This window comes from Phalaenopsis equestris, unplaced genomic scaffold (assembly GCF_001263595.1).
Source record: "Phalaenopsis equestris unplaced genomic scaffold, ASM126359v1 Scaffold000024, whole genome shotgun sequence".
NCBI classification, from domain to species: domain Eukaryota; kingdom Viridiplantae; phylum Streptophyta; class Magnoliopsida; order Asparagales; family Orchidaceae; genus Phalaenopsis; species Phalaenopsis equestris.
In genome coordinates, this window is record NW_018164466.1 from 1,049,661 (window position 1) to 1,076,578 (window position 26,918).

A 26,918-nucleotide genomic window follows, 5' to 3' on the forward strand; every position below is an offset into this window, starting at 1 on the left:
ATATATATATATATACGTAAATTAAAAAGTCCTTCCGAAGCGGGTGACGGGATTTCGATTCCGGCTGCCGACAGCTTCTGACGGGCGACCCCCCAAACAATCTTCCTTTCTCCTTTTTTGTGCAGACAGGGGGCTATTGAAAATTGTTATATTCGGAGAGTCCCACCATTATCGATAGTTAAAATAACATTCGAAGCAAGGTGACGACCTATGATATGACAAGACATGGAAATAGTTGATGCCTATACATTTACAAATGACATTGTTATGCTATGATGACACTGCTACGATGACATTGTTATGATTACATTACTATGAACATGCTTATCACTATACAAGTTTTATACTGCAATCATAATTTTCTACATTATCCATTCTTTGTGTGTTTTATATAATTCTAGCATGTTGTGACTTGTGTGCGGACATGTATAGTTTCCTATGAGCATGCACGTTGTCTCTTTTTCTTGCATAAAATCTTATTTCAGCCTTGATTATTTCGTTGAAAGAGTTGTTCACCCTACGTTGTTTACTTACAGGAAAGGTTAATGAGCGTCGGGGCAAGTAGCCAGGTGTGACTTGTATATCTATTGCATTTATAATTATGGGTGCTTATATAGTCTTTTGGTTACGTATTTTATTTATATTAGATTTAACAACTCTGTATAGTTTACATGTTTCAATGATATAATTTTCCACACTTCTGTGTATGAATATGAACAAATTCTAAAACGCAATATATCAAGTATGTTTGTGGTGACTTAGACTAATTCAGCACCTGTTAGGTCTTGATTCTGCAAGCAGAACGAGCGTTGGTAACAATCTAGTTTGATAGAATTGTCTGCATCTGCCGCAACTCAGCCAACCCTTAAAGGGGAGCCAGTTAGGGTGTTACACTTATACCTAAGAAGGATGATAGTTGCAAGATGTGTGTTGCAACCGAACAATTAATAAGATCACCATCAAGCATCAATTTCTTACACCTATGTCAAATGATGTGTTTGATATACTTATTGTAGCAACAATTCTCTTTAAGATTGATTGATATAAGGAATGACTACTATTAAGGGAGAATGAGAAGGTGGTGAATGGAAGATTGCCTTTAAGATGAAAAATGGTATGTATAACTAATGCATCAACTACTAATCAATAACCACGTTTTAGCCTTTTGCATGAAAATATTTTATTTCTTGCCTTCATACATTCTGATTTATGGTGTAACTGGAAAAGAAAATAATACAACTTAAGAAAGCCATTGAACGGTTACAATCTAAAAAAAAGGTTTTTAAATTTGAAAAAAGAAAGCTTTTATTTTGTTATACCATCTATCACACTTTAGGGATTTATAATAACTAATGATGGATTACCTGTTGATCTCAAAAAAGTGGAATAACAAAGGACTAACCAATATCTATTAACATTCATGATATTCAAAGTTTCCATGTGCAAGCTCGGTATGATTCATTAAGAGCTTTAGTATTGTCATGGTGCTAATACAAATTACCTTAAGAAGGTAGAATTTAAATGAACAGAACTTACTGACTATGCTTTCAATGGTATTAAAGACAAATATACAAATGCACTTGTGTTTAGATTACTTGATCTTTTTTTTTTTAAGATTTTTTGTGGTGCATTTGCGTATGAATTGGAGGAGCTATAGGTCGACAAAGAAATCCAACTGTTTATCTCGAAGAAATGTTGAATGAGGCGAAACAAAAAGGTATGCTATTTATGATAGGGACTACTATTTTTGAATAATCACTTTGATATTAGAGACACTAGTTGTTGCCAAAGGAATTTATCTTATATCATAATCATTAGGAATTAAAAAACTTGAATTCTCAAATGAAATTAAGCCAAAAATGTGCTAAATAGGTTAAATTAAGTACCTACATGAATACAAATTTGAGTTAAAACATAGTGATCGAACTAAAAATAAGCATGTAGTTGATGCATTAAATAGAGTTATTTTTATCTTATTGACTGGAAAAGTAAAGTGGCCAACTTTGATAGCATTACAAAAGGAAATGCAAATTGCAAGAATTTCAATAAGATATATCTTAACGAGCAACCGACTTTATGCTGAAGAACATTTCATAGTTAAGAATGACTCTCTTTTGGGGGATTTCAATGTTACATTCTAGGCCATCTTTAAGAAATTATCTAATCATAGACTAACATGGTATTGTGCAAAACAGTTTGGTTGATAAAATTGTAGCAATCTACGATGGGTATAATTGGTCTAACTTAATAAGAAATGTTGTAAGCATAGTTTCAAAATGTGGACCTTGCAATACAGCTAAAGGAAAGAAGCATAATACTAGGCTTTATACACTGTTGCCTAGTCCACATAAACCTTAAGGGAGCATTAGTATAGAGAAGAAAGGTTATCATGAATTTAACTATATTTTATAGAAGTTGACACTTACAAAAAATTAGACCGTTTCATTTTACATTTTAAATATTGTAGATACATCTCGTAGCACATATTGTATTTTAATAAAGTGATTAAATCGTATGAATTATTTAAAATCATTATAAAAAAATTGAGAAGAAAATTTTATGAGCTATTTTTGGAAATAATTCTTTAACATAATAGTGAACCAAACCAAAATTTTTAATTGCTTTTCATAAACAAATCAATGGAGAAATTGTAATAATTAATAGTTCATGTGATGATGTTGTGTTAAAAATTGATACAGCATAAGACTGAGTTTACATACAATTTATTTACTGATAGGTATATTGGTATGAGTTCATATAAAATTGTCAGAGTATCAACCTAAAAAACCTATAGATCTATTTGAACATCTTATTGAAACCTGAACTAAAAAATTTACACAACATTTGAATAACATATGCATAATTTGCATAAAGATGCTCGCAAAAAAATAACTACTATATAAGAAAATTATAAATTTATTGCAAATGTGAATAGGAGAGAAAAAATTTAGGCCATATGATAAATAGGTGTGTAAACGAGCCGAACACGAGGGGGCATGGGCTCAGCTCGTGTCCGGCTTGGACACGAGCTGAGCCCCACGAGGGGGCATGGGCTCAGCTCGTGTCCGGCTTGTTAAAAAATATTGTTATTCGTTTTCGACTCGTTTATATTTCGAACAAAAAACCATTTTGACAACCCTAGTCAGGCATGCCACCATTAGAGATGTAAATGAGCCGAGCTTGAGTGAGTCCAGACTCGGCTTGTTAAAAAATATCATTGTTCGTATTCGGCTCGTTTATATATCGAGCTTAAAAAATTTGTTTGTGTTTGGCCCGCTTGCTTATTGAGCCGAACACGAGGTATTCACGAACATTGAGCTATTTTGACAATTTTAATCACACAACAGTAGGATGTTAAGGGTAAGGTGAGATTTAAATCTTGTTGTTTTTATTAAAATATTCATTTAAACAGAATTTAATATATTTTTATTCTATTTTTAATTAGTAATTTAAATTTATTATAAATCTTTATAGCATTATAGCCAATTAAATTATTTAAAAATACTCATTATATATATATATATATATATATAAATATTTCAAGCCAACACGAGCAAAATACGAACGAATAACCGTTTTGACAGCCCTAATGATAACATACCACAACAACAAGCTTTTATCCCACTAAGTGGGGTCGGTTACATGAATCAGTTTTCACTATTGTACTTATTGAGTGTCATATTTTCATTTAATTATAATAAATTAAGATCATTTTTTTAAACAACATCACCATCTTTTTAGTTCTACCTATATTTTTCTTAAAATAAATCAAATCTAAAATATCTACTCTCTTAATTAGATCTTCAAATGATCGACGTTTAACGTGAGCAGAACATCCAAGACGACTCTCTCTAATTTTGTGTGCCATTGGAGTCACTCCAGCCCTTTCAGGAATATATTTGTTTCGCATTTTGTCTCTAAATGGACAGACACTCAATCCACCTGAACATTCCCATCTCCGAACAAAACTTAATTTTATGCTTCTCTTTTATAGGCCAACATTTTTCAGTATAAATTATTGCTGCTCTCATCACCATCTTAAAAAAAATTTCTTTTAAGTCTAAGCAATAATTTTCTATCACACAATAGTCTGATGCATTCCTCCACTTCAAACCAACTTGAATTCTACTAATAAATTCTCATCTATATCATCATCACTTTGAACAATAGACCTGAGATATCTAGCACATTCACTCATTTTAATGACTTGATCACTCATTACAACCCCGCCACCAGATGTACTACTACAAAAATTATATTCTATTATTCAGTTTTAGATCTACTAAAATAAAAGTCATTAGACTCTAAACTAAACCTCCATAATTCAAATTTTTTCAGAACTCTATCTAGCCTTACCCATAAGAAGAATATTATCAGTGAAAAGTATACACCAAGATACATCATCCTATAAACGTCCAATAAAATCACCTATAACTAAAGCAAAAAGATATAGACTTAAATTTGATTCATGTTGTAATCCAACTGAAATAGGAAAATTCTTTGTCAACCATCTATGTGTCAAACACAAGTAATAGTTCTAATATACATATCTTTAATGATTTGAATATAAGTAATATCAACCAAAGTACTTCTCTCGAAACCTTTTCATAAACTTTTTCAGCAAAAATAATATGTAGATAATCTTTGCTTTCTCTATACTTTTCCGTCGAATCTCTCGGTAAATGCATAGTTACTGTAATATACTTGCCCAACATGAATCCAAATTACTTTTGCAAAATTTTTGTATCACGTCGTAACCTATGTTCAACTGCTTTCTACCATAATTTTAATTTATGACACATTAACTTAATTCTTCTATAATTTGCACACTCACGTGCATCTCCTTTATTCTTGAAAAAAAAACCATTAGATTATTTCTCCACTCATCATACATCTTTTTAGTTTTTAAAACAATACTAAAAAGTTTAGTAAGTTAAGACATTCTCAAATCTCTTAGACATTATTACATTTCTATAAAAATACCATCAATCCTATTATTTTTTTACACTTAATTTTCTTTAAAGTGAATATGTTGATCTTCCATTTTACTAATGGGACAGTAGAAATAAAAAATATTGTTATTATTTATAATATTAAGATCATTAAAGTCAATCATATTTTTACAATCTCACTAAAATATTTATCAAGATATCTCACGCACCTATGTTGAATATTTTCATCTAAAAAAATTATTTTTCAATTTTTATCCTTAATACATTTTATTTGAAACTAAATTTTTACTTTTTTATATCTTTGTTTGGTTATTTTATACATATATATTTCACAATTTTTAGCATCTAATATATGATAAAGATCATTATTAAAGAATTTTTAATATCAAAAGTTATTCTTTCATACTTCCTACCAGTTACCTTATATTTTTTTAATTCTCCATGCTTTTATATCAAAACTAATTTTTATAACAAAATTTTTATTTTTTATCTTTTCTTACACATTATTATTTCACCACAAATTATTTTTCATTCATGAGATTTTTCTTTTGATTCTCCAAACTTATTTTTTGCAACTTACTCAATAGTATTCGTTACTTTATTCCTACTAATATTTTTTTATGAACATCTCAAACCTTAAGATTTTGAAATTTACTCATAAAAAAAATTTTATTTATGCATTTTAAGTGTCCACATCTAATTCTATGACAATATTTTGTTATATGCTTCATCTTTCAACCCTTCATTGTAAAATCCAAAATCAAGAGTTGATATTAAATACTTAATTTTTTTATTCGAAATGACCTTACAATCTTTACAATTTCAACAATCTATTTTTCATAAAAAAAAATCAATTTATGTTTTATTAGATTCATTCTTATAAGTGACAATATGTTCATCTATTTTCTTAAATAAACTATTAGCAATAACAAAATTATAAGCCAAATCAAATCTAATATGACTCTATTTTCTTTATTAATCGCTCTAAAGTCATATTCATCTTGAATACTTCTAAAATTTTCTACCACTCTACTAACATGTTCATTTAGATCTCCAATAAAAGTTATTTCTTTAAGAGATATATTTTATATTAAATCTTCAAAATCATTCTAAATTTTTTCTTTTAAACATATTTAAACCTATGATAATATTTTGTTGTATGTTTCATCTTTCAACCCTTCATTGTAAAATCCAAAATCAACACTTGATATTAAATACTTCATTTTTTTACTCGAAATGTCCTTACAATCTTTACAATTTCAACAATCTATTTTTTCATAAAAAAAAAATTAATTTATGTTTTATTACATTAATTCTTATAAGTGATAATATGTTCATATATTTTCTTAAATAAACTATTAACAATAATAAAATTATAAGCTAAAGTAAAATCTAATATGACCCTATTTTCTTTATTAATCACTCTAAAATAATATTCATCTTGAATACTTCTAAAATTTTCTACCACTCTACTAGCAATAAAATTTATTTCTTTAAGAGATATATTTTATATAAATTCTTCTAGATCATTCTAAAATTTTTCTTTTAAACATATTTAAACCAACTTATGGAGCATAAACATTTATAATATTAAGAATCTTAGTATCAACAACAATCCTCAGAACTATAATTTTATCCCCAATTCTATTATTTTTTACAATCTAGTCATTCAAACTCTTATTTATAATTACACACATATCATTTATAGTACGACTCTTACCTGAATATAAAAGTTTAGAACATAAACTATTAATCTCCTTAGTCTTTTCTCTATCTTATTTAGTTTCTTGAATATATAAGACATTTACCATGAGGTAAAGTAATAGTATCTAAATCTTAGACATTTATTATAGGGTCTTTAAATAATTAATCATAAGAAAGGTGAGATCATAAAAAAACTTCTAATGCAAAAGAGATTAATGCATAAAAGCTATAAATCTTAGGAAGCATGAGTAATAGCCAGAGTTCAACGTGTTTTATTTGACTTATTTCATGAAACTATTACCAATAATTGCATTCCAATTTCTCTTTCCATCACCTCACAAATTCACATCTAGCATCTCATCTGACAAATCTACTCAATTTGTTCTTTAAGCTATTACAATAAATGAAATATGTCTGCTACTAATGGTGGGTATGAGTTACAAGGCAGCTTACAAATTGGCATGCAACCCCACTTAAAATTGCATAACCTTGCAAAAAGCATAACAATGACGCTCATACTTACATTTGGTGAAAATTCATCACCAGAGCTAAAATTTTTTGAGCAAGGATATTCAGTGAAAATGTTATACTAATTAGAAGCACAAAAAGTTAACATTAACATGAGCATTGCGAGTTTTTGTTGTATTCTATTTCTTTCATGGTTTACTTTGATAAAAAGCCTACTTATCATGGTGAGCCTATTAAGGATGATCTATATCTCGAATGTTATGATCACATCTTCATGTTCAGTTTATTGTGGCAAGTAATTCGATTTACCCCTTAGATTGTCGAGCTCAATGCTTTCCAATCTCCATATTTTATCGAAAGTCTAGTTCTATGCTTAACATGAATTTTTTATTTCTGCTTTGTTCATGTGCATGATGGTTTCAATTGTGGTTAGGCACTACAACAAAAGGCATGGGTTTATCCATAGAAGTTTCTTGTGTTTCATTGGTGGTTACTTCTTCCCTTATGCGACCTTACTCCAAGATTGTAGTGCAACTCAAATTTTCTCATAAGTTGGTGTCTTGCCTTTTAAGACTATTGAAATTGTGGTTCTATTCAGTCGTTTTCATATGGGGGTTTTCTTACTTGGTACTATAATAGACTTGCTTCCTTTCTCAGAAATGTACAATAGCAAGGAAAATTGTAACGTGCAGGTGTTGAAATGAGAAGTTAAAGATATAATTTTACTACTTTTGGTAAAAGTTAAGATTGGAAAGACATTCTTGATAGAATTCAAGTGTGTTAAATTTAAACTCGTATTATTAGACAAAATCTAGATGAATTTTACGGAATTATTTATTGAGTCATTTGTCATAATATAACCTCTAAGGCATGCAAAGAACATTGAACAGAGTTAAAAAAAGTTTATTTTTCTAGAAATTCTTGTGTGTGCCAATAAATGTCGATAGTTCAAGTGCTCTGTATGTTTTAATAACACCTTCTGGGACATGACTATCCTTACAATAGTTTGAAACCTGGAAATTCAAATAAGAGACTTTTATCTTTCACTATTGATTCTACAGTGATTAAGACATCATATGATTGAGATGTTGTCAATTTTGATACGTACTGGTTTCCACTTTTTTGGTTTGAATTTCATTAGCTATAAACTGTTATTGGTTCTCAGATTTCATGTGAAATTTTAATTTTTGATGACTTCTATGTTATCATCTGGACAAAATGAAATGAGACTAATTTTCCATCAAAAGAGAGAATTCAGTTTAAATTGTAAAATCTACGAATTGCTAGATTTTAAGATGTCCTGCATCACCGAGTGCTGCATGAAGCACATGGCTTTGTACAACATACAACATCAAATAGACTTAAACACCACATCAGATCTTGGAACCAAAATATTCCATTGGAAAATTAGATCTTCAGCTAATATTAATTAATCATATTATAAATGATTTTAAACAAGTATAGACAAATAGCTTTACAGCTTTCATCTACTTCATATTAATCAAATGCAAACTAGCCACGAACCTTCAAAACTAATATTATGCCTTCAACAGTTATTATTGCTTTATTCAACCTACTCAACAGCATTAACAGGCTGCATTTTGATAATAACGACCAAAACGTAAAATGCAGGCATAAAACCTGGTGTTAACGTTCTAAAAAATTATTAGTTACTTATTGTGAGTGAATCATTTCAAATTTTCAAGCATAGATGATGAACAATAGATGATGTATATCAGCATATGCACATCCCTAAAATAAATCCAGCTTGCAGCAGAAACTAGCCAGTTACCTCAAAATAATCAGCATGTATGAGGTCTGTTGATATTTTTCTGAACCGTAAAGCTAAAGCTCCAGTCAGATATTTTGATGTTGAATACAATGTGGATTGAAGAAAACAGAGGATGATGTTTTCTATAATTAGCCGCATAAATAATGGCACGCGTCTCAGAAAAACAGCTCGAAACAAGAAACCTTGGACTTTAGCAAGTCTGTTACTCAAGGCAGTTCTCAACACCTACAAAGATGCAAAACTGAAATTAAGATTTATCCTATGTAATGTTTCAATGAAAATAAGAATGAGACCATAGATGTATAACACTTAATGATGCATCTATTATTTCACAGAAGTTAAATCAGATTTTAAGAAACAGCATTAAAAACACACCACCAACGGCACAATATAAATAAATATATTTTACTCTACAGATAACACCTACCAAAAGAATCAGAAAGTTAATATTATCAGTAATTAATTGTCTCCAACGGCACAATATAAAATATTTTTTATGAATAAAATTCAAGATTTTAAAATTTTGGATATTCATGAAGAAGCAAATGTTATGTGGGATAAAGTAACAAACACTATTAAACAAGTAGCAAAAGATGTGTTTGGAGAATCAAAAGAAAAAGATTTTATAAATAAAAATAGTTGGTGGTGGAATAATAATTTGCAAGAAAAGATAAAATATAAGAAGTTATGTTATAAAAATTAATGATTTAAATACCATTAATAATAATAAAACATTTTATTTTTATTATCACATCAGTAAAAAAATTGAGGAGGCTTTAAAGAAAACCAAATGATGAAAAATTTGTAGGCTTTGATGATATCCTCAATGAAGTGTAGAAATAATTAGGAGATTTAAGTGGAGGAAGAGTACCTAGGTCCCTATATTCAAGAATAAAGGGGATGGCATAAGTGTGTGAAAATTGTAGAGGAGTTATGTGTCATATTTTAAAATTTTGGGAGAGTGTACTTGATCATAGGTTAAGATGAGATACAAAAAATTCTCGTAATCAGTTTGGATTTATGTCTGACAAGTCTACTAGGGAAGCTATACATTTATTGAGAGGTTTAATGGAGAAGCACAAAGTAAGTAAGAATGATTTACATGTATTTTTTTATTGAATTAGAAAAAGCTTACATAGGGTTCCTAGAGAAGTTCTTCCTTCGAAGACTTTTAGGGTTTGTTTGAGGTTGTTGCAGCTTATTGAATAATCTGCTGATAAGCTGATTAAAAATAATTTGCTAATAAGTTAGGTGTGATGACTATTACAAATTATTATTTTTTTGAAAAAACTAGACTGGAGCCAGAAAACTGTCACCGCACCTAGATAGGTGCAGCGTGAAAACGCTGTTTTCAGCGTTTTGAAAACGCATAAGCTGTCAAAACACAGTTTACCCAAACAAATCAGGTGTGTTCTCAAAACGTCACCAAACCAAATAAGCTGCTCAAACAGACCCTTAGAAAAGAAAGATATTGATATGATTTATGTTGATGTCATTCAATATATGTATACTAGAGTTGGTACTTGTATTCAAACTGAAGGAGGATTGACAAAATATTTTTGTGATAGGACCTTGTTTCATTTAATTTTACAAGAGGGCAATACGAGCATTACAAAGTCGGATTCAGCATGCCTTATAGTTATTATTTACATAAAATGATTCTTTAAGCATTAAGCAGTAATGTTTTAATTATTCTGTGAACGTATTGAGGGGAAAGTAATTAATACTAAGTGAAGCAATTGCAACCTGCAAACAGATTCCCGTTCATTTCTTCCTCTCTCTATTTAATTGCTAATTAAGTGAAACCGTTTTAATTTACCAGACTGATATATCTCTTTTTTTTACATCTTGCTTATAGATTATTAAGTAGCATATCTTATGCCGTGCAATCGAATGTTGTACAATTGATATTGTATGAGATATTTAGGTTTGGATATCATTGTTGAGCCGTTTATGTGTGTAATTATAATTAGTCATTTGTTTTGTGTTGTCTTCCTTTATATTGTTTAGTTAATCCTTATGAGTAAATTGGGCATTTATTTTATAAAAATTATGCCAAGATAAAATTGTAGTGCAAGCATAACATGGACTTACGTTGTAAATAACGAATACATGATGGTAAGATAAAATTCAAATCATTAAAGTATTTGTGTAGTCATTATTAAAAATGAGGAGGCAGATAAAAAAAAATTGTGTTGCATTTTTTTAAGCAAAATATTATAACAAATTTATGAAAGGAATGCAACAAAACCAATTATAAAGGGTAGCTAGAAGGAAAAATTTAAAGCAAAATACAAAATATATGATAACATGAGAGCAAAGAAGAGAGTATCCATTTGAAGGTAATTAGCTACTCCATAAAATTTTCATTAGAACTAAATGATAGAACTAAATGAGGAATATGACACTAAATAGACGCAATGGAGAAAAAGGATTCATGTAGCTGACCCCACGTAGTGGGATTAAGGCTTTGTTGTTGTTGTTGTTGTTGTTGTAATTGTCTCCTGACAAGAAAACCCGGAAGTTAATATTACAGCGGCAAGTTGCTAATAGAGCTTCAACGAAAGCCGAAAGCCTGCCTAAAAAAAGGGAATAAATTCCTTGCATAAGCTCCACTAATCCTTATCCAAAACATCGCACAAATATATTCTAAAAGCAGCGATGCATGAATCCAAATATTTAACACATAAATTCTTTTATGCAAGCACTATTTTAGTCCTTACAGAAAACTTTGTAAATAAACGAACAATAATTGAAATAAAAATACAAATACGGACAATTAACTGCGACTGGTTTATCTCAAACAATAAACTGACCAGGGCCATTTGTAAGATATAAATCTAACAGAAATAAAAAAACATAAATAAATAAATCCAATTTAAAAAAATAAACAAATCAAACAAAGGCTAGAGAATCAACAAACAAAACCATGATAGTATAAGAAATTAGAAATCTCTAAAAATAGTAGCCCACGGTAAGACCCCTTAAAACCAAAGAAAATGAGGCAATGACAGAAAAAGATGTGGCTTACTGCAGTGATCACCATCCCCACAAGGGTCCTTAAACCTGTAGGGCCAATTTTCGAGAGCAAAACTGCAGTTAAAACATGTAGAGATTTATGGCCGCTCCCTTTTTTTCTCAATACTTTAGTTGTCTCGTCATCTACACCATTTTGGGTCAAGTGCCGAGTAACATCTATGGAGCTCTCAGATCTGTCTCGTTTGATTTTATTGATTCGTGACTGCATATAAAAAGCAGTTCCACCAGTCACCATGGCACCTGCGACTAGAGCAAGAGTCCTCCTATGGATAACACCATGCACAGGCAATTATTAGTGCTTAAGGAATTCAGAAACGTAAAAAAAATAAAAGAACAGAATTTAAAAAAAAATATTACATACATACCACAATTCCTATGTATTTACATTTGTAACACCTAAAGTTTGATATTTACACACTTTTGTGTCATAAACATATGCATGAAAAGGTATTTCACTTTTAAAAAGTTAGTAATAGCAGTATTCTTTATGCAACATTAAAGATGTAAGTGTTATGCATGTAAATATGACAGTTTTGGTGTTAGAGATATAAATAGATAAAATTGTGTGAAATGTATGTAAATGCCCCCAAAAAAAATCAGTATAATTTCAACAGAAACAGCTAACAAATTGTCAGGTGTCAATAAAAACTACACAGAAAAAACTCAAATGTTTTTACGTGAATACAAAAGAATGCAAATGCATCAAAATTCAAACAGATTCTGTCCATGCAAACGTCTAAAGTAACTTTACAAACAAGCATAACAAGTTCCTATGGTTAAATGATTGAAAACTAGCTAGACAAATGGAGGAGCAGAAAACTGGAAAGCGTGGAATGTGGACAATAATTTCATCATGAATCAACAAATTACAAAACGAAGTGGGTTGTAGATTTATTGCCAAAAAGAATAATGAAGAGCTTGAAAAATTCTGACTTTCTAAAGGCAGGCACAATAAATAACCCTCAGACATTCACATAAATCATCAAATATGATGATCAATGCAAGCTATTTCAACGTTTCTAAACATGACTAAATGGTACATAGTATATTATTGACCCGTCAAACTTTTTATTTATTCCATAAGAGAAATATCTTTGTTCTAGTATAAAATGAATAATATTAATATTAATAAGGCTTCCTTGACCACTTCTCATAATAATGTTCCCAATCATGAAATTTATTCATTGCTAGTTTTATATCAAAGAAAAGGCAATCACCACAAGAATAGAATGCCCAATACGGCTATTTTTTTATTTTTTATTTTTTATTTTAACAACACCACAGCCATCCAAGTGATTAATTATGGGATAAGGAAAATCTATGTTCAATGGAAGCATTTAAGTAGGGAGAGCAGAAACTTTGAAAATATTCATAAATTCAATTTTGTAGTCTTCCACAAACGAGAAGTTCATGAAAGTATTGGAAATAAATCAAGTTGTTGAGGAGTTCAAAAATAAAATGCATCATACCATTTTAAGTAAGGAAAAAATGAAAAGAAAATAATCTTTTAAAATCTAAATATTTTAAAGTAATGCAAAATGACTCGTATAACTGAACACTCGTGCATCAAAAAGATAGATTAAAAAACACCATTTAGTATAAACAAAGCAAAATCTAAATAAAAAAGTGATTTTGCCAGACTTTCATGCTATAGGACACTGCAAACAAATTTTGGTATATCAATAGAATAAATAAGATTTAAGAAAATAAAATGCTAAAAACTCATCAAAAGATTTAAGAGGCTTATACAAAGTTATTGTGCTTTAGAATAACAGTTTAATTTGATATACCAGAGCCTAGAGTGGCAAGCAGATAGATGGCTTCTTTGGAGGTAGCAGACACTGCATGTTTCATAGCAAACTTAAATTTCACTAATCTTTCTTTCAAACAAGAAAGTTTCCATGTTTTTAATGTCATTACTCTAATCTAATCATCAACCACTACATTTCTACAAGCAATTAAACATAGGGCATGTGCAAGAATAAAATATCATTGGCCTTCCAAATAAAAAAAAAAAATTTAGGCCACAGAAAGAACTCGGTAGTTCAGGTAGCTAAGACAATCTAATACAAAGAGTATGCAAAAGAGCATACTGAAGGTAGATATGACAATAAACAGCAAAATTCATTTGCATACCTCCTGGAAGTAAGAATACTTCGTCCATGTTCAGTTAGCTGCATTAACTGCCCAGAGAACATCTTTTAAAATATTTCTCAGAAGAAAACATGCAATCAATAATGCATGGACCTCTATCAGCTAACTGCAAAACGAATGGAAGTAACAGCTGACATAACAAACCAAAACTCTGGGCCTGTAAATGCACCAAATTGGAGAGATCAAAGCAGAGAGTAAGCAGTTTAATTCTTTTCAAGCGCCCTCACCTGAAAGTTGCAAAAGATTAAAGATCCATGTTTGAGCTAAGAATAGAAAAATAACCAAAATTAATGCGACTAAAAGGAGATCATTAACAGGAAAAGGCAAAAACTTCTCGAGGCAGAGATAATTCAAAAATAATTATAATAATGATAATCTTACCCTTAAACAATAGAAAATTGACTACCAAAATCAGGGTAAAATTCAATGCAAACAATGGAGCATCATATACATATGCTGCATGAAAATTGAAATGTTACTATATTAAAAACATGAATCAAACAGATTAAACAGCGCGAATGAAATAAAGCCTATAAGACAGGTTATAAGCTAAAATGTAAACAAGAACATTGGCTTCCAGTGTAGTGAACTTTCAGGTCATATGCAAAAAATAAGAGCCGCTAATGGCCCTTCTTCCACAAGTAATGTTTTTGTACCACACAGGTCAGGCTAAAATGGAGTTATTCATAAAATCAAACCAAAGAAGTAAAAATTGAAATCATTTCACAAATTTGGTGACACTGGTGTAATACAAAGGCGTTCATTCAACCAAAACATAACAAAAAGTCAAAATTCATCAACAATAGCATAATTTGTAGCTGTAATATTTAAGGATTCAAAGCTTCAAGTTTACATACTGAAACATTAGTTAAACTAACATAATCAAATCAAAGCATATTACCTACAAATATGGAACAAACCAAAGAGAAATCTACAAACATATAACATGATCTCAAGAGGCATGCTTGGAACAAATCAACTTTCAGTTTCACTGCAGGAGATTATGCTTAAATATTGTGAAAGAAAATAAGCGAGTGGTAGATTACTGCAGCGGGCTAAAAAAATTTGATATAATCCAGAATATCATCAAATAGAATCAGTTCTTGCGTTCAATTTATTGTATGCTCAAAAAAAATAAAAAATAAAATTAAAAAAAAACAAAGTCACTATGAAAACATGGAATTCACCATCATAACAACATAAAAGCAGTCACCCATAATCTGGAAATAAGATAACGCACATTAATTTCAAGTTTCCTCAATTACAATCAAGTTCCCAACCTGCGTCTCGTTCGATCAACCTAGGCCTCCTTAAACCGCACTTTAATCGAGAAAATTAAAATACAGGGAATCATTCATCCTCTGGTCCACGTATAGCTCAAAGTACAACATCTACCAACCAATGAAACATATACCACCCCGTTGCGGCTAACAGCAGTCCTGCCCTAGAAACCAACTCAATCCCAGCCACCCCAGAGAATGCATGAAAACCAGAACGTCCCACTTTCCTCTTCCACGAAATACACAGAAATCAATAGAACAACAGTCGAACGATCTAAGGGGCTATCTGGTAACGAATTTAGAACAGGATTTAACCTGGATTTAAACTAACCTTGCCAGACCGTCAGTTGGGACAAAATAAAGCCGTGGATTTGATAAATCCAAATTTCACGGATTTAGGCCGTAAATCCCGGATTTACTAAATTCCGATGTTCCGCGTAATTAGCAAAACCAGAAACGCGCGCGTCGAGAGAAAGAAAGAAGTGAACTTACCTTCCTCAATGGTTACGGGCAGGAACAGAGCAAAAGGAGGAGAAAGATGGCCAGCTAGCTCAAATCGCGACTGTGTATCACGAGGTTTCGGACAAGAAGGCGGGCACGATCCAGAAGCTGTCGACCCTCGAATACATCGATAGAGCGGAGAGACAGGACCTGAAAACTTGCGAAAATGAGAGGGAGATCAACTTAGTTCTTTTGCGGCCGGCGAACTACAGAGCGGACTGACTTCGGTAGAGCGTCCAGCTTCGCCCCGTTACGGAAGAAAGAGCGGCTGGTAAACTCCAGACCCGAAGCCGGTGAGATGCTCGCGGGTTTCTTTCAGATATACAGTTCCGCTGACGTCACGGTTCTTTGCTGTGAAACTGTGAAAGCAAACACGACGGGCCGGCCGCACTTGATTTAGGGTATGTTTGAGGCAGCTTTTAAGTGCAGCGGTGTTCTCAAAAATGGCGCCGCATATTTGTTATGAATGTTTTCGGTGCTTATCAAAAAACGGCGTCTCTAATTTAGTGGATACGCGATCGCGTGTATAACCCCGCGATCAACGTTCCGAACGTCCTGTCCCCTCTCCGCGCGACATTCTCTGTTTCCTAAGCGCGCAACAATGCCTCTCCTCCCTCTGCACTTCCTAATCGCCCGAGAGTGCTAAAAAATCTCTATCATCTTCTTTCTTCTTCACTCATTTATTCGTTTTCTGATCTTCTCCTCCCCCGCCCTACCCTAGATCGCAATCCTGAAGTTCTGTTCGCCATCCCGATCGCGATCCCTACTTCTATTCGCCATCTTGACTCTCACCTCTGTTCGCCATCCCGATCGCGACATTGCCGACTCTCGCCTCTGTTCGCCATCCCGATCGAGACATTGCCTCTGTTCGCCATCCCGATCGCGACATTGTCGCTCCCTGCTTCCTTCGGCATCCAGGTATGAACATTTATGTCATTTTGGATCTAGTATGAGAACCACAATGCTACTGTTCGCCATCCCGATCGTGACATTGCCGCTCCCTCCTTCCTTCGGCATCCAGGTATGAATATTTTTGTCATTTTGGATCTAGTATGAGAACCACAATGCTAACTTTATTCCATAAGCATTTGAGTTCACAAATTTGTATTTTTCTGAGATAAATTGCATGGTTTACAGTTCCAAGCCTTCCATTGTTATGGTGTTAAAGCTTTGTCATCCATGATGCAAATAATAATTGTCCTACAAGTGATATTTTTATCTTTTTATTTTGTAATTCAAAATGTGTGCTGATTTGTTTTAGGGTTAAAGCTTTTTCCGACAAGGACCGCATTCACTTTTATGCAATAAACTATTAAATTGTGTGATTGTATTCTCTATTTTAATCTTCTTCTTCTGCATATTATTTATGTCCATTTAGATTCATAAAAAATAATGTGTCAATATTTTATTGTGTAGAGTTCTACATTTCTAAGCACGACTCAATGACACCCCTACAACGATAGTTAGGAAACTTAACATATTTTCTTATAGCGATAGGATTAACTCAATGTGAAAAAGTTCTCAATGTGAAATAGTTTATATCACAAATTCTTTCCCAAATATTTTTCTAATATTAAGGCCTTCTTCAATGTTTAAGGCTTTATTGGATTTTTGGATTTTTATGCTCAAGTTATTGGATTTTTTACGTGAAATTGTTGTAGCATTATTGGATTTTTTATGCTCATGTTATTAAATGCATTCTTTTCTTATTTAACCTTTCACTAGTAAGTACTGCAATGAATAAGAACAAAGAAGTTGGATTGTCTATCATGTGGGACAGGTAAACAACAAATATTTTTTGTGATCTCTGTATTAAGGAGGTGGAGTTAGGAAATAGACCTACGATATTTTTTAACAAAGAAGGTTGACAGAATCTTATTGTCAAATTCAAGAAACTAACAGGAAGAGATTATGACAAGATGAAATTTAAGAACAAGTGGGTTCAATTAAAGAAGGATTGAAAATTTTGGAAAGAACTTAAGAGGAGAACTACAGGTTTTGGCTGGGATCCAGTGAAGCGAACCATAAATGCTCCTGAGGATTGGTGGGCTGAGAAACTAGAAGTAGAGACTTGCCTTATACCATTTCCTTATTTCAATTTTGGATATATTGAACTGATTTAACTAATTCAATTTTCTATGTCTTGCAGGTCGTGTCAGCAGCTAAGAAATTCAAAATGAATGGAATTGATCCAACAATGGAAGAGAAGCTGGATGGTATGTTCAGTGGGGTTGTTGCAACGGGAGCACATGCTTTCACCCCATCTGAACTTAACTTCATTGACACAACTGCTCTTCTTGGAACTGATAATATAAGTGGCTCAGGAGAAGTGCCCTGCGACGAAATCTATAGGTCAATGGAATCCTGATCAGTTCCAAAACGGCGTACGGTGAAGAAAAGGAAGAAAGGAACCGCATTCGTCAGAAGCACAATCGAAAAACTTGTTGAATCATGCATTGTATTTTGTCGTTGCTCTCTCTACCTTAAGTTGCTCTAAGAAATGCAATTATATAGACTTCTTATATGGTTGTTATGTGGATTTATAAATATGTTTATCTCAGTACTAATTATAAATGTAAGTAGTAAAAGTTTAGGTGTTATCTATATAAATATAAAGGATTTGGATGGTATGTCCCTCAAGTTGCGATGGTATGTACCTCAAGTTGCTCCAGGAAATGCAATTATATAGACTTCTTATATGGCTGGGGGGGGGGTGTGTTTATGTGGATTTATAAATATGTTTAGACACCTGTCCGGACTATTTACTACTTACATTTATGCATTTTTTGATAGATGTGATGAGTTGTGTTAAATCCCGTTGCTTTCCTACCAGACTCGTGCTCTCCAAAAACGTGCATCTTTTTTTCACTGATCTGCTATGTAGTGTTTTTTTGGATTTTAGTAAATTAAATATTTTCTCATTATATTGTTGTTGCAAACAGTTCGACTGCATGTGGTTGAAATGTTCATTTTTCCACAAACAGCTACAAATAAGCTGTTTACAAAATGCAGAAATCAAACAACTAAACAGCTTATTAAAAACAAGGGCAGAATGATCATATAGAATCAACTGTTTTCCAGACGCACAAATCAAACAGTCAAATAGCTTATCCGGATCAGCTGCTCATCAGCAAATTATCAAGATAACTGCTTATCAGCAGAAGCTGGATAAATTGCAGCTGCCCCAAACAGACCCTTACTATTGTGCTTAACATGATAAATATTTTGAACTGAATTTAATAAATGAGCTAAATACAAATAAAATTTCATTGGGCTAATTTTAATTTGAAATAATTAAATAATAAAATATTAATTTTCATTTCTATTATTTTAATATTTGTTTTTTTATACTGCATTTAAAAAATACATGTAAGTAATTTGGATGATGTAAATGTAAAAAATAAAATTTAGATATTAGATATGTAAATAGATAGAAATTGGTTCATATGTATTTAAATGTTCAAAAGAAAAAAAAAATAAGCTCATGTCACTATGATGAAGGTTGTTGGAATTGGAAACTCATAAACTCGCTCTAAATCTTTAGGGGTCTTTAGAGATAATTTTTTTTAGTATTTTGTTTCTTAGAACTGTATTGCATTTTTATGAGGGCATTAATATAGATACCACATAAAAATTCTTATTTATTTACATATATATAGCCAACAATTTTGTATTTACCAACACAGCCTTCAAATCTTTAAATATCACATCAAAAATATCATTTTTTATTTTTTTTAAAATAAAATTTATATTTTATACATATATTTATTATTTCAAAATTTTATAAATATGAATATTGATAGGTCGTCAATAATTTCCATGACCTGACACAAATCTAGAGATATAGTACGATTATTAAGAGACTTTTTAAACAAAAATGTTTAAACTTCAATAAAAGTCATTCATAATTCTGATTTTAGCAAACTTATAATCAAACTGATCGCTTCGACTAGACGGACCCAATGATATCAAATTGGTCTAATTTGAGAAAAATAATGCTAAAATCAAGTCGTTAAATCACTTCTAAAATCTCTTAGTGCATAATTTGAATGTCAAATAGATTCCAAATATATCATGCTCATGGTTAAGTTGAATGTCTTGATAAGATGAATATAACAAGTCAATATCACTCAATTCTAACATCATTAAGACACTTAAATGTTCATACAATACCATTCGTTCTAGGAATCTTCCCCAGGGCGCCTGATCAGAGTGGTATAAATTATTTTTTTAATTCTCAAAAGAGAGTTAACCTCTTTTGAGAATGGGCATCAACCCGGAGTAAGAAGAAGACTGAGGAGTTGAAGCTCAACATTGTTTCCGTACTAAAGACCTTGCGAATTTCAATCACTACTACAGCTTTCGATTACCATCGACTACCACCTACCGGCCATCCACCATTGGGCTCCACCTGCTTCTTGCAGCAAAGTGCCTTGTGGAGCCACAACACGCATTATGAAATCTCAACGTGTGTTGCATAACAATGAAACACCGACGGAGTAATACGTTGTCTAGTATAGCGTGTAACAATGCACTTCAAATATGGTGTAACAATGCACCCAAATATGGTGCAATGACACACACCAATGACGATTTAACAATGTACTCTACATACAATGTAACAACAACTATCGAAGATGGTCTAAAAATAAATTTCAATGATGGTGACTTTCTCCGGACTTCTAAAGCTCCTAACTTCAGCCTCTGCGGCTTACAAACATCATCACAACTTGTTCAACTCTAAACTTCAGTATTTGCGGCTTAATGAAGTCATCACAGCTAGTATAGCCCTCAACGCTGGCCTCTGCTATCAACAAACATTATCATATCTTGTTCAGCTCTCAATACCGGCCTTTACAACCTACAGACATCATCACAACTGGTTAGTTTATGACTCAGGCCTCTGCAGCCCACAAACTTAATCATAGCTCGTGCAACTCTGAACTCCAACCTCTTCATGCAACATACCATATCACAACTCATGCAACTACCAACTTTAGCCTCTACGACCTTTGTACATCATCAAAACTCGCTACTACGACCTACATTACCAACTATAACTTACATGATCTAAAACTCGTGAAACTTTAGTCTCCAACTTATGTGACTTATAGACGCTATCACTTGTCGTATAGCTCCCAAGTACAAGCTTGTGTATGTCAACACCATTATTATAGCTCTAAACTCTGGCCTTTGTGGCCCACAGAAGTTATCGCTGCTTATGTAGCTCCTAACTCTAATCTCTACGACTTATAGATGTCATCACAGCTTGTGTAATTTTTTAATATGGCCTCTGCTACCTATGTACATCATCACAGTCAGTGCAACTCTTAACTTCGGCCTTTAAAATCCACATACATTAGCATAGCTCGTGCTGTTTCCAACTCCAGCCTCTGCAGCCTACAGATATTATCACAACTCATGCAACTCTCAAATCCAGCCTCTACGACCTATAAAAGTTATCACAACTCATGTAGTTCTTGACTCTAGCCTCTACGACCCACAGATGTTATCTAAGCTTGTGCAGCTCCCAACACTATCCATTGTGACCTATGAACATCATCACAATTAGTGTAGTTCTCAACTTTAGCTTATATGTCCTATAGACGTTATCCCAACTCATGCTGCTCTCAGCCTGCTCTCCGTGACTTATGAACATTATCATAGCTTATACAACACCCAAAATTGGCATTTGTAGCCTAAGGGCATTATCACAGCTCGTGCAGCTCTTGACTCCAAATTTTGCAACCTACAAACATCATCATGGCTAGTGCAGTTCTCAAGCCTGATCTTTGTGGCCCACAAACATAATCATAGCTCATGCAACTCTCAAATTTATCCTCTGCAGTCTATGAGCATCATCACAGCTTGTGTAGCTCTAAAATACAAGCTCTCTGTGACTTATGAATGTTATCATAGCTTGTGTGGCCCTTAACTACAACATCTGTGGTCTATGGATGTTATTACAACTTGTGTAGCTACCAACTTCAGCCTCTATGGCCTATGAACATTGCTATAATACGCCACTACAATCTGCATAACTTACAGCTTATGTATCTCTTAACTCCTTCATTTGCGGTCTACAGACATCATTGTAGCTCACCACTTTAACTTATATGACTAACTATGACTTACGTGAATCACGACTTTTATAGCTTCCGACTATGGCCTCTGTGGCCAACTGATACTATTAAGAAACTATTTATTGCTCACACAGCTAATTACTATCATGGCTTTCACTTACGGCTTATACGATGAGTTGGTGCTACAACCACCATCTACAACATTCATGGTAAACTACTGTCTCCAAAGCAATCAATACAGCCCTTGCACTCTGCTTTCACCGGTAAGTACATTCATTACAACCAATTATGGTTATTATCGATGAGCAACTATTGTACATTTATAATAATTAATTTTGTGATTCTATCTTTCCAATTATAGGAGAAGAAGTGGACATGTGTACTCACCATTCATGATTGATTGTTTCAGTTGGGCTAGACCCAATGGCTTTTTTCCCTTTCCAGAGTTTTCCACATAAAATTGAGGTGTCCACTTCTTCTCACTTCTCTTTAATTATCTAAGTGAGTGTTGGGTTTTTATGTAACACTAAGATAATAATTCATTATTTTACTATGGTGAATCTTTCGGTGCATATCAATCTGGCACTGTCTGCGGGAAATAAAGTTATGCTCGACACTATCTTCAAATATGAAATGTTGAGCCTCTATTTTATTTCTTAATGATGTACATCATTCAACTGATAAAAAATTCTCTTTTGCTTCTATTGAAGTTTTTTTCTTCACATTCTTTGATGTGGTGGAAAGCCATCAATGCAATCTCAAAAGGTCATTCGTGTTATCGTCTTAGCCAAGATTGTGGTGTGGTAGTCTTCCTGCATCTTGTTTAAGTTCAAAGTCTATGAAAAATACTTCTAGGCTAGTGGGCAACCTTCCTGTAGTCTCAAGAGATTATTCATATTAACATCAAAGGCAAGACTATGGTGGGGTTAACCTCCCACTTTTCATTCAGACATCAAGTCTTCGAGAACCATTTCCAGCCTTAAGTGTAACTAATGTGTCATGAATAAATTTTTATCATGTAAAATAAATCTGAAGACACGACAGGAATCTTGAGGTAATTTTTTCAACAAGAAACATTCAAACTTTAATTAAAAGTTAACTAGAATTTTAATTTTAGCTAACTTGCAGTCAAACTGACCGACTATGCGAGATATATACAATAATACCCAAGTTAGTTTGAAATAAATTGATTCAAACCCAAATCAATTCATTAAACCACTTTTTAAAGCTTTTAGTGCATAGTTAAAAGGTTAAACAAAATCCAAATCTAACATGCTTATAGTCAAATCGAGCGTCTTGATAAGAAAAATGCAATGAGCCCAAGATCACTCAATTATGACAACAATAAGACACTTCAATGTTCACAGAATATCGTCCAATTGAATGAAACTCTTTAGAGCATCTGATTAAGTAGTTTGAATTCCATCCTTATTTAAAATCTAGACTCTATAAATAGAGATCTACCATCTAGTAAGAGGGTCCTAGACTAGGAGATAGAAGAAAACCGAAGCTTCAAGAATTAGATGAAGCTCAGCATCATTTATGCACCAAAGATCAGATGAAATCCACCCGCTCCTGTAGCTGTATACCATAATCAAGCACCACCTATCAGCCACAGTCGACCACCATCGTCTTCCACATATTCTTTATAGTGAAGTCCATTGTGGAGTTACAATGTGCATTATTGAATCTCAACATATATTGCAGCACAATGAAACACCCAACAGAGCAATACAACATTCGGTACATCATGCAACGACACATCCCAAAGTTGTTATAACAATGCATCCCAAATAAGGTGCAACAACACACCCCGATGAAAGTGTAACAACACACCCCACATACGGTGCAATGAAGTCTTCTGAAGATAATGTAACAATACACCTTAAAGATGATGACTTTCTCTGGATTTCTAAAGTTCCTAACTTTAGCCTTTATGGTCTACGGATGTCATCATAGCTCCTGTTGCTCCTAACTTCGATCTGTGTGGCATATAAAAAACATCACAGTTAGTGTAATCCTCAACTCCACTCTTTACGACCCACGAACATTATCACAACTTGTGCAAGGTCCAAACTTTGGCCTCTGTGGTCTATGGATGTTATGACAGCCTGCGCAGCTCCTAACTATGACATTTGTAGCCTACTGATGTTATCACAGCTTTTGCAGCTCCCGACTCTAGCTTATGTACCATATGAATGTCATTACCGCTGGTGCAGCTCTCGACTTCAGCCTTTAAGGGCCACAGACGTTATCACAGCTTGTATGACTCTCAACTCTAGCTTTTGCAGCCCAAAAAAGTTATCATAGCTCGTGTAGCTCCCAACTCTGACATATGTGGCCTACAAACATCATTACAGCTAGTGTTGCTCTCAACTCTCAACTACGACCTATGTGGCTAACAGATGTCATCATAACTCATGAAGCTCCCAACTCAGGTGTCTATGACTAACAGACATTTTCATAGCTTGCGTATCTCCAAACTTTGGCCTCTACGTCCTACGGATGTTATCAATACTTGTGCAGCTTCCGGTTCTAGCTTATACAACCTACAGATGCAATCACAGCTAATGCAATTCTCAACTTCGTCCTCTGTATCCAAAAAAAGTTATCATAGCTCAAGAACCCCTAACTTTAGTTTTTTGTGGTCTACGAACGTCAAAAAAACTGGTGATTCTCTCAACTTTGGCTTCTACGGCTCATAGACATTATCAATGTTTATGCAATTTCCAACTTCGGCCTTAACAGCCTACAAACATTATCACAGCTCTTACAACTCTCCACACCAACCTCTATAGCCTAAGGACATCATCACAGCTCGTGTAGCTCCCAAGTCTAGCCTTTACAGCCTATAGATGTTATCACAACTTATGTAGCTCTCAACTTCAGCTTATGCGACTTATGGACATTTTCAAAGCTCGTACAGCTTCTAACTTTAGCCTCTATGGCCTAAGGACTTTATTATGGCTTGTGCAACTCCTGACTCTAGCCTTTGCGACCTATAAACATTATCACAACTTGTGTAGCTCTCAACTCTAGTCTATGTGGTCAACGGGCTTTATAAGATCCCGTACAACTTTTGGCTCTAGCCTATGCGATCACGGACGTCACCCCAGTTAGTGCAAGTCTCAACTCCGACCTCTGCGACCCTCAGGCATCATCACAGATCATGCAACTCCAAACTCTGCCTCTACGACTTACAAACTTTTTCACAGCTCGTGCAAATCCAGGCTTTGCGGCATACAAACATTATCAAATCTTGTTTAGATCCCAACTTCGACCTCTGTGGCCTATCGATGCCATCAAAGTTAGTGCGACTTTCAATTCTAACCTATGTAGCTCATGGACCTTATCAGGGCTCTTACAACTGCAACCTTTAGCCTCTGCGGCCTACATACATATCATAGCTAGTGCAACTCTCTACTCCAGTATCTGTGGCCCACATACATTATCACAGCTTATGGTTATTGTCGGCAGTATTTTTGGTGTGGAGTTTGCCCGTTGAGGCCTACATACATTATCACAACTCAAGCACCTCTTAACTCTTGTCTCTACGGCTTACAGACATCATCACAACTCACTAATACAACCTAAGTGACAAATACAATCTATGTGACTTATAGTGCAACTCCCAACGCCTGCCTTTATTGCCTAAGAACTTTATTGCAGCTTACCACTACGACATATGTGACCAACTTGAGCCTATGTGGCTCAAAGCTTATGCAACTTCCTACTACGACCTCTATGGCCAACCGACGCTTCTAAAGCAACCATCTGCGGCCCACATGACCAAATATTATCATGGCTTTCTCCTACGTCTTGTACAACAAGTTGGCGCTGCAGCCACTGTCTACAACATTCACGATGAATTATTGTCTCCATAACAATAGACTACGACTCTAGCAGTCAGTTTATTCTCAGTGAGAACTATGTTTATTACAATCAAACTATGACTATTATCAATGAATTACTATTATACATTTGCAATGATTAACTGTGTAACTCCATCTTAATTCAGGGAATGCATAGACTTGTATACTCATCATTCATAACATATTATTTCAATTGGGCTAGGTACCGTGATTTTTTCCATTTCTAAGATTTTCCATGTAAAAAAAGAGATTTCGCCTATTCCTCATTTCTCTTTAATTACATGATTATGTGTTAGTTTTCTTGCAACGCTAAGATAAAAATTCAATACTCTACCGCCATCAACCTTCTGACACGCATCAATTTAAAAATTTAGATTTAAAGATATAAATTTATAAGAATTGTGTGATATGTATTTAGGGGTCTGTTTGGGGCAATTGTAGTGGTTTGAAAAAGCACTTGTGAAGCTGCCGCAGAAAAAGCTGATCTTCAAAAATCTAAGGTGACTATTACAATTTTATTTTAACTTTAAAGAGTTAGACCGCAGATTTCTGGTAGTTATCACACTTCAACAGGTTAGATTAAAAAAAAATGATCTCTACAATAAAAATTTATAGAAAACAACAATAAAATGGTTTCCCAAGCAGAACTGTGGTGGCGGTCTGAAAAGCAAAACAACTAAAAAGCTGTCTCAAAAATATCCTAAATTTCCGTAATTTTATATGATAATGTTTTTCCTTTTTAATCAACTTTACAATGACTTGTTGCCACTCAAAAATTTACTCAAGCAAATTTAAGAAATGATTTCAATTTGAATTTAGTAAGAGAAATCTAAATCCCATGAATTTACATATCTAACATCTATACTTTCCTTATTACATTTATACCACTCAAATCCTCAACTAACATTTTAAAAATATAAAATATACATTTCCTTGAATAGATCGGGTGTTAGTACGGAGATGGTTGGCTGATGTCTACTTCGAACTGGCCTGACATGACATCCCGTTTTATGAAACAGCTTGATTAAATTGCTTATCAACTAACTCAAATGATTGTTTAGAGGATTTACATA

General features: G+C 33.2%; 1 protein-coding gene across 1 annotated transcript in view; it reads right to left on the reverse strand.

The window, feature by feature from the left end:
* Positions 1–16,198, reverse strand: part of LOC110018523 (ABC transporter D family member 1-like) — a 55,320-nt gene extending 39,122 nt beyond the window's left edge. Inside the window, exons 1-4 of the mRNA XM_020715858.1 lie at positions 15,882–16,198; positions 14,092–14,336; positions 11,948–12,218; positions 8,917–9,141 (exon numbers count right to left, since the gene is read on the reverse strand). Coding sequence (XP_020571517.1) covers positions 8,917–9,141; positions 11,948–12,218; positions 14,092–14,153 — 558 coding nt within the window. The 5' untranslated portion in view covers positions 14,154–14,336; positions 15,882–16,198. The remainder of the gene's footprint in view (positions 1–8,916; positions 9,142–11,947; positions 12,219–14,091; positions 14,337–15,881) is intronic.
* Positions 16,199–26,918: the final 10,720 nt, after the last annotated feature.